Below are 9895 nucleotides of genomic sequence, written 5' to 3' on the forward strand. Positions count from 1 at the left end.
AGATTCTAAAAATAATATAAAAAAGAAACTGCAAAACATTAGATATTCTGGCAAGGACATGCAAGTATGTAGGAGCTTGGGGGTGGCCTATTCAACCTCTGTTTCACTTCTGTCTCCAAGTTTCTTCCGATTGTTATTAGCTTGTCTGTCTTGGTTCTGGGATACTCTTCAGGAAGCTATGTTTTTTCCTCTTTGATCTCACTGGTCATTTTGTTGGCTTTGGCAGTTCTCTTGGTTTTGTGGAGAGGAACATAGAGGAACATTGTGTCTGTAAATGGGTCACCCTGCCTCAATTTGCTGCAGAATCAAAAGACTTAGATTAAACCATCAAGGTATTTCTTGAATACATGTATGATTTCAGTTTCTAAAGTTCCTGATTTTATTAAACTGTTTCCACTATAAATGGATAATACAGTTTGTTCCTTGTCCATTACAGGACAGTGCCTTTAGACCCAGTATTACCAACTCCTCACAGAAAGCTCAAACTGTGACACTTTTCAGGAAAATAAACATAGTATTACCTATTAGCATAATAACAAAGTCATCACTGTAGGAATTAAATTGTTCTGTACAATTGCCATTGTATTTGCTGAATCTAGTTTCTTAGGGAAAAAATACAGCTACTTATTCAGGTAGTTCTCACAAAAAAAGCACATGTAGCAAAGCCTGTTCCCAGGGGAGAACCCTCAAAAAAAGATAGAATTTTCTTCACTGAAATCCAATTAAATCTGAAGTATCACTCAGTTGTGTAAAATTTCTGGTACTATACAGAATCACAACCAGTGAAATCAGGGCTTTCACTCAGCTGTCTTTATGTAGCCTCTATTTTATCCTTACACTAATGATTTATTAGCACTGGTGTACCACAAATGCACTGTAGCAGATGTGCTCATATCATTTAGTGAAGTGACATCTTTGGTAGCTTGTTACCAGAAGCTCACACATGCATCTGTGCTAATGCAGAATTTTAGTTTAACCACATTGTGATAGAAGAGGAGGCTCCCAGAAACGCAAGGGGTAAGAGGAGCTTAAAGACAAACAATTACAGAACGTTCAGCCCTGGACAGTGAGCACATGAGAGCAGAGCAGGAGTTGTTACAGCATGGGAACAGTCATGGGAAGGAATAGTTTAAAGCCCAACCTGTGGATTTTTGGCTCTGCATAGCAGACCGGCTCCTTTCTGCGCCTGGATGCGCGCACCGACACTTCCTCCGAGCAGGAGCTGCCATTGGTCAAGTCCTGTAGTGGCCTGATCTCTGCAAAAGGAGACATTCACACATGAATTGATCCAAGTGTTTCCAAGTAATTTCCAGACAGCTTAAGAAATACAGCTGCCAAATACCAGGTTTTGCTGAACACTTCCCAATCCTGAAGCCAGTCATGTTTCCTCTAAACTGAGGAGACGATTTTGGTCTAGAAACCCCAGACCTGCTCCTCAAAAGTCAGCTCATAAATCAATTTAAAAATACAGGTCACTAATACTGCTAGTATCTTTGGACCCTGGTATAGTAGAAAAATTATTAAAAAATCATAGTTGATAGTTCTAAGGCCCAGTAGCTTACAGCCTGGAGGAAAAAACAAGCTTTTGGCACACAAACAACCTGCAAAATAGAGCCCCCTATAGCTATAACAGGCCTGTTCATTCACAGCTACAGGAAGGAAAAACCTCACAAAACAACTTTCTTTACAGAGAATCCAATAAAAGCAAGTGCCTAAAGGGGCTCAGCTGGTATTACCAGCCAAGGGATACTGAGTCCAAATCCTTTTAAAAAACAAACAAAAAAACCACAGCCAACAGAACTTGGGTGAAGATATCACCTAGAGGTATAAAGTCTGAAACCTTGCAGCACTAACCATTCTGGACCAAAACCTGCCATCTTTATCATACTCTGATTCAGTAACGCTGGCTCTGGTAGGCAGGGCCAGCATCAAATTATATATTCCAGTTTCTTGAATAATTTGTTTTCTAAACTGACAGGCATGCCCTGTAGATAACAATATTAGTAAAACAGGACTTGCAGCACATATTTCTAGTCTTTTCCCAATATCCACACATGAATAAGGGACCAGGATTTTTTACAAGAATGGTGATAAATTAGAAGCAAATTAAGACACAGAAATTACTGTCCAGCAGGAGTGGAAGCATAAGTGGTGTGCTGGGCACTGATCTTTAACTTTGAAGAAAAATATAAGCACTTGCTGCATGGATATTTGGCACTGCCTCCAAACACAGCTCCCCTCCCCAGCCTACCACATACCAGGTTTCTGTGAACATGACCTCTGAGAACTTGACTCAGTCTGTTTTCTTTCCCCATGTATTTCATCTGCGGTATTTTCTTTAAATAACGGGGAGCTTTCCAGCCAAACACAAGATTTCTCTGGCATTCTGTTCCTCTCAGTAGTTAAGCTCTTGGTACTTGGTGCCTCTGTAAGCCTGGAGCTGACAGGCAAAGCTGTAGAACGGATCACAGAAAAGGATTCAAAACTTGATGAAAGGTCCATAAGTTTATTTGTAAGTGATATCTCAGCTATCTGCTCTTCCAGGAAGGCATTTGGCTTAGAACGCATATCTGGAATGCAGGAAACCTTCCCTGTCAGTACAGTTTGCTTGGATGCAAGTTCTGCTGAACTTCCAGTGAGCACCTTGGAACCATCATTTTGTCTGGCCACGGAAGCAGTCCCTAGAGGTCTAGAAGAGTTCCTCTTCTTCTGAGGCTTTGGTTTGGAATAGGCTTCTTTTTTCAAAGCATTCATGTTGTTGTCAACTTCAGCTTGCCCCTTTTCTTGAAGGTCCCCTGTCTGGTTTTTATTGCTCTGAGCAGCCACCATCCTCTGAACTCTGGGAATTTTGCTAGGTTTTCTTCCAATAATAGAACTGGGAGATACAATTTCACTTCCTTCAAAATCTGTCTGAACACAACCCAGGTTTTCTGCAAGATCCAAAGGATGAACAATGTAAGTTTTCCTGTTTTGTTTAAGATTAGTTGGTGAATCTTTTGTGCTCTCCTTAGCTGCTCCCCTAACATCTGTACATGACCCTAAAACATCAACTTCATTTCTCTGATCACTAGAACTATTTTTTCCGACAGTCTTCTTCCTGCTTGTCTGGATTCTTTTAAGCTGCTCTTCAGCTTTGGCCTCTGGTATTTTCACTTTTTTTGGCAGATACTCCTCCTCAGAGTCATCTCTTTGCCTAATGACTCTAGTTCTTCTGTTGATTTTCCATCTGACGCTCTTTATGCTCACACCTGAGTCTTCTTGCAAAGCACAGGCACTTGAAGTCTCCTTACTCAAAAGGGAATTATGTAGAATGGAATCCTCTGAGGGAGCCTCATGACTTGAAAAGGTATAAACCGTGCTTTTTGGCAAGCTCTCCATACTTTGGATCTCAAAAATACCTTCCTTCTTAATCTTTTGTAGTAAGTCATCACATCCAAGACTGTGCAGCTGGGGTGGATTTACCACATATGTTCTTCTGAGATTCTGGACTTTATCAGGAGAGCGAGAACGTTGCTCCACACCACAGCTTCCATTCTTCCTGTCAACCCCCTCCTCACAAGCCTTCTGCCTCATCCCAGAAGCTGCAGATTCACTAGAACATGTTGCAGATTTTGGCTGAAGAAGCTTCTTTGCATTTTGAGCACTCTCTTCAGCTTGTGGTATATCAGGGCCATTTTCTGCTATGTTTTTAATTGCATTTGTTTTCTTTTTTCCTGTTCTCACTTTTTTAACTGCTGCTTTCTCACCAGTTTTACCACTACCTTTGCCTTTAACCTTTACTGGAGCAAAATCAGGGACCTGGCTATTGGTAGGGTCTGTTTCAACACCACACCCAGTTTCTTTAGCCTGGGGCTGATCATCAAAAATCTCTTTACCCAAAGACTTTCTGTCAGGAATAACAGTGGTTTGAGTGGGTGAAACCAGGGAGCAGGAAGGTTTCAGCTGTGGCTGCACATTGCTCTTGCTGGAGCTGCTGCTGTCTTTTGTCGGACTCCACTGAGCTGCTTGAGTGGAACCAACACATGGGAAGATATCAACAGCAGGAGATGGAGTGCTTGTTGCAAACAGGGTGGAACGCTTTCTGTAAGTAACATGCCCGTGTGAGAGACGATCAAAGAAATCTTTTGCCATCTCATGTGAAAGAGGATGACTTTCCCAGGCAAGCGCTGGCAGACTGTCAGGACTTTTTTGGGTGGTGCATAAGGCCTCTGCTGGAAAGACAGAATTCATTCCTAAGACTGAGAAATACAGCAGGCAAATCCCAGTATTCCCTATATCACTAAAAGCCGTGCCCCACATACTGCCACAGATCCAGAGTATAGAAGAAGCATGATTTTGTCTATTCCCCAAACTTACTGTGTAACATAATAACATAATTGCTCAGTTGGCTGCCCTCAGAACAGAATGACAACCCAAAGCAAGATCCCTTAACCAGCCCATATATTTAGGAATGCATATGTTCTGTATGGCAGTTACTATTTATATGGCAAATCCACAAGGAAGAGATGTGCATCTCATCAGATTCTGCCATTGCAGACGTCTCTGAAAATCTTATATAAGCTCAGTGCCTATTACTCAGCCTGAGGCATGATCTTGACCTATTGAAAACATGGCAAATATCCCTACCAAGATATCCCATTCTGGGATATACATAATTCTAGTGATACCAGTGTCAGTAAAGCATGCAGTTCCTAACAGTCATCAGATGCTGTTGGAGCGATGGTTAGCAGCTAACTGGAGATTAGGCACAGCAAACACTGATTTATGAACACATATATGCAAAATCAGGAGAACAGCAGAAGATGCAAATTTACCTCCAAAGATGAAAGAATCCATAAAATCTTTTCGAGCTTCCATTGATTCAGCTGGCTTTTCCCCATTCTCTTCCTGGTGAGGCTGAGGCTTCCCAGCAGGCTGAGGTGGCAAAGTGTCTTTGAAGACAACAGGCACAATTTCCAGGGGCTCATTAGAAGAAGTTGATCCCTGAAGATCAACTGAGGATGTCTGTACTGCCTTGGAGTTAGCACTTTGCTGTCCTGCATCAGGCAGCTTTGAAATGGGCACCCTCATTGGCATCCCTGCAGCCCTGGTGAAAAAGAGTAACAGCACTGGAGCCCCAGAATCCAGCAGAATAGCTGGATATTGGATATAGGATAGCTACAGCTCTATCAACAGCTCTATGCTGAATAATGTTTCTGAAGGCTTCAAGCACTCAGCCAGGACAGATTTCATTTCCCATTTTTGTGCAAGGACAACTCAAGGAAAGTACACCACTGCAGACACAGAATCAGGAGCAAGTTACACAGGGGCAACAAGGAAGTCAGGTCTTTCAGCACACAGGTTGCAACCACAGGCTCACTGTGAAACACCAACATGGCTGCTTGGAGGTATGTGTGCAAACAGGAGACTAGACGGAGGAGAAAAAGAACTATAAAATATATTTTAAGAGATCCTGCTATGACCTTCTTTGCAGAATCTTACATTGCACAAGCATATGACTACTAAGCATTTTTAAGTAACAAACATCAAAGCAGCCAACTATGGCACTCGGTCACACAAGGAAATCTTGCAGTGCTTATTAGCTAAAAAAAGAAAAACTACCTAAAAGCAATGTGCTTTCAAACAAATAAGGAAGAAGGGTCAATTTATGTGCAGACTTGACATTAAGATAAATGACAAGGAGTGGCAGCAGAAAGACAGAGTGAAGGAAAACATCAAGCAGTGGTAGTTTAGAGAAGACAGTCATGTGAAACAGAAACTGGGCACACACATAAAACACAAGAGGAAGTTTAGCATATAGAAAAATCAGGACAGGCCTGGTGATATCTGACATTTTATGTCCCACCTCTCAAGCAGACCATCAGGAATATCATTATCCCAGCTATCTTCAGTCCCATTGCTCTTCTGGCCATTGGACAAGGATTCAAAACTTGTATGGAACTGGAAAGCAGAGTGATAGAAGAGTGGTTTAAAGCTCTTGCAATGCCTTGTGCAGCATAGAAATAGCAGAAGCTCAGTCTGTCTCTGGAAAGCATGTCAAATACTACTGGTGACCACCCAGTTAAAATTACACAAATTATGAAATAAATTGCAGCAGTCAGATCCTGTCTCCACAGGCTTAAGGATGATGTTAAACTAGTCCAAATAATCTGAGACTAGGAAGCAGGAGCATTGTCCCTCCCACCCACCCATAGACAGGATCTATGAAAATTGTTGGCATGGGAACTTTGGAATAGAACACTTAAAAAAATAAACTGAAAAGAAGTTGCAATCTGTCAGAAGAGCCTACTGGCCAATACAGCACATGACCCAGAGGAAAGCAGTTTGAAACTGTAGCCATCCCTACAGAAGAAGTTACCCTACTTTAACACCAAACTAAAAATGAGGATGCAGCCAAGCACAAATCAAGCAAGCAAATTAAAACAGATGAAGCATCAAATACTGAAGCGAGCAGCCAACACAAAGGAAAAGACAAACACAGCCCAATCCCCAGAACAGTGTGCTCACATTTCCCATGGTTTACCTCTGACAGCTGAGCTGTCTTAACTGCAGACATAAGGTTTTCAAGTTTTTTCAAGATGTTATTCTACGTTGAAAGAACAAAGAGAAAAAATCATAAAGACATTAAATTGGAACATCTGTTCCCAACAAGGATGCCAATAGCCAGAGCAAGGCATGTTCTGTTGAAAACACATTTTGGAAGAATGAGTGAACAACTTCATGGTGACATTTTTAATATGCAGAGTATGAACAACCAGTGACAAATCACTCCTCCCGAGGTCAGGATGCTAGCCCTGCAATACCTTGCCCACCACCTCTCCCCAGGCCAGCCACACTGTTAGTGCCATACCAGGAAGGAGAGCTTGTGCCTCAGCACAGCATTCTGGAAGTGACACTGCTCTACCTCCTTCTGCAAGACAGCTTTCTCCTGGGTGAGCCTCTGTGCATTTGCCTTCTGTGCATTAAGGGCCAGGGCCAGTGCTTTGTTGTTGTGCTTCAGGGAGACTTTAATGGTGGAGGAGTTGTCTGTAAGGCACAGAGAAGAAGTATCACACAGAATCAGAATCCCAGGTCTCATCCATGCCTCTGCCCTCATTATGCTCATTCCCTTTCCCAGAACAGCATCCCTCAGGCTCAGATCTCTGCAGCTCAATAGCCTCCAAAGTCAGCAGTGTAATTCCTACCAGCAATAGAAGTTCCAGAGAACTGTTATAACATTCTGTAAAAACTTGCAACACTTCAGCAAGCCTTTGCTTCAGTTCTTAATGATGGCATGCTTCAGGTGCCAAGTTCAGAAAGACACACTTCTGACTTTGAACAAGTCACCTATAGCTCTGAATCCTCATCTCCATTCAAATAAGAAGGAGAGAAACCTAGTTTCCTCTCTAGTAGCTCTTGAACAGATTTAGATCCATGTTTCACAATTTCAAAACAAACAAAGTAACAGAAATATCTAACTTTTTCAAGGTAGTTCAAACTATCTCACATACTACTGTTGCATTTTTTATCCCATAAAAACAAAACACAGTTGGCTAGTTCCTGCACAGGAATGCAGATGCACTAAAATATTTTCCACATCTCTTATTTTTTCTCTTTGAACCCTGAAGATGCCCATTAACCTGACACAGCTGTCTAATGCCATCAGAGATGCTGCTGAGCAGCCTGTAAAATGGCCCCAGTTGCTGATCCAAAGGTTCTGATTTAAACCTGCCAGTCACAGATACCTCAGACACCTGTAGGCACATTAGTGGCATTCGACACTCATTTGCAGGGTACCGAATTCACCCATAGGCAGAGAAGCAGCTGTTAATTACAAGCTCTGGGTAAGAGTGAAACAAAGAAAGACCCTGACAGCGTTAACTCCTGGTGGAATTAATTCCTGTAACTTTCCACTAAAGCAGTAAGAACATCTATCTTGTAAGTACAGATCTCCCTTTTGAAAACAAGACACTGCCGAGGCCAACTAGGCAGAGAGGGGATTAACTTCTGTAAAAGTGTAGGTCTTGTTCTCCAAACAAGGCACTGCCAAGGCTAGCTAGGCACCGGGGGAGTGCGAACACCTGCACGGAGACAGGATGAGGCAGCCATAACCAGCAGATAAGGGAAAGATTATCGCAAGGGTCCAATTTCGTTCTATAACAAGAGGATGAAGTCATGGAACACAGGAGAAATAAAGAATTCAAGTTTCGAGAAAGAACATCCAAGGACCACCCAGGCTCCGCCTGTCATGAATATTATAATTCAAGCTTATGAATATGTATGTAACCTCCCCTGTGACAGTATAAATACCCTAACCCTTTCCCTCGGGGCCAGGAACTGTTTGTCCAGCACGAACTGGGAGTTGCCCTGATCCGAAAATAAATACCTTTGCTGTTTAAAGACTCAAAACTCTGTCTCTGAACAGCTTTGCTTGGCCTTTTTGGGCTTCAAGAGATTGCCTCCCACCATTGCAGCCACCGCCAAAAGCACAATTACAACCTGACCGAGCTGCCAGTGTCCGCGCACAATGCAAGTCAAACACACTCACTAATGATTTTCGTTTTGATCTTCGATGCAAGCGAGGCATTCAGCTTCGCAGTTCTCAAGGCACCGTTCCTCTTCTCCCGCATCCTCTCTCTTACGCCACTCAGACTGAAGACGGATGCTTCGGGAGCCTCCATAGCTGGGAGAGGGCGACACCGAGGAGGGGTTAGCACGCCCGTTCTTCCCCTCAGCAAGAACGAACTTACCGACCAAACCTTACTATCTTCCCGAGAACCGGTCCTGCGGCCTCGCCCGCTGCTGCGGGGGAAAACGAGGCGGCAGGGAGGCCGGCAGGGACCCAGCCCCACGCAGGGACCCAGCCCCGAGACACCGCAGGGACCGAGAGGGCCACGGGCCGCTACCGTCCCTCCACCGCCCCCCTCCTCCAGAGGCGCTTCAGCGCCGGAGAAACACGCAGGTCCCTCTCCTCACCTCGCTGCCGCTCGCTGGGCGGCAGCCAGCGAGCTCTGCGGGTCGGTGAGCGTCTGGCCCTCGGGACGGCACCGGGGGAAGGGAATCCGTTACCCGCCCAGAGAGTTTTGAATGTAGCCGGGACGGCGTCCAGCCCGCCCCTTGGCCCGCCCCTTGCCCGCCCCGCAGGACGGCGGAGGGCGGGTGGCCGTTTCGGTACGCTTGGCCACCGGGGAAATGGGTGGGGAGGGTCGGTGTGCAGAAACTTCACCCCCAGGCGCGGTTGCGGCGGGGTGAGGGGCGTTACTTCCTCGGCACTACAGGAGCAGGGCGCAGGCGGAGGGCCCGCGGACCCCGTGCGCTCGCGCAAGGCCGCACCTCCATTTTGCGGCGCCGGGCTGTCAGGTTCTGCTGCCGCCGCTTGGTCCCAGGCACGCAAGAGCTGAAACGCTCCTGGGACGCCCTGGAAAAGGCCACGAGTTGTTCTGAAGGACCAGTTTCACCCAAAACTCTTTACTCATTCACAAAATTCAACACCTGGCTTGCAGCTTTCACCTAAGAAAACGTGACAATTTTACAACCTATTAAAAGGATATTTTATTCTTAAGGAATTTACATTTTGGTCCAGGTTAATTCACCTTTAAATTTTTCCTCAGTAAGTTAACAGAGCACATGCAGATGTGATTACGTGAAATATTTTGAGGAAGTTACATGTAAGGAAAAAGCAGCCATATAGTTTGAAGCACAGCAATTTACAGTGGAGGTGCAGAGGGTATTAGTAATATGAACCAAGCTGGTAAAAACACTTCTACCTGGTGCCACAGGGATGTGAATGGTGGCCCTTTGTAAGAATCCCTCTCCCCTTACACTTTTATGTGTTATTTGTTAATACATTAGCTGATGAGCATTAATTAATGTGAATTATTAAATAATTTATTCCTTCTAAGTTAATTAAGCAACA

General features: G+C 44.3%; 1 protein-coding gene across 2 annotated transcripts; it reads right to left on the minus strand.

The window, feature by feature from the left end:
* Positions 1-9: 9 nt before the first annotated feature.
* LOC103525541 (shugoshin 2) lies at positions 10-9032 on the minus strand. Of its 2 annotated transcripts, XM_030453927.1 has the most exons (9): positions 8956-9032; positions 8528-8662; positions 6851-7026; positions 6524-6586; positions 5846-5940; positions 4815-5086; positions 2259-2453; positions 1142-1256; positions 10-297 (listed from the first exon to the last, which is right to left on the minus strand). In XM_030453927.1, exons 2-9 carry the CDS (start codon positions 8658-8660, stop codon positions 177-179), a joined length of 1170 nt encoding a protein of 389 aa, XP_030309787.1. In that variant the 5' UTR covers positions 8661-8662; positions 8956-9032; the 3' UTR covers positions 10-176. The 2 variants fall into 2 exon arrangements, with proteins under 2 accessions (XP_030309787.1, XP_030309788.1); XM_030453928.1 differs by lacking the exon at positions 2259-2453.
* Between the last annotated feature and the right edge of the window lie 863 nt (positions 9033-9895).

Source organism: Calypte anna, chromosome 7 (genome assembly GCF_003957555.1).
Source record: "Calypte anna isolate BGI_N300 chromosome 7, bCalAnn1_v1.p, whole genome shotgun sequence".
In the NCBI taxonomy this organism is placed as follows: domain Eukaryota; kingdom Metazoa; phylum Chordata; class Aves; order Apodiformes; family Trochilidae; genus Calypte; species Calypte anna.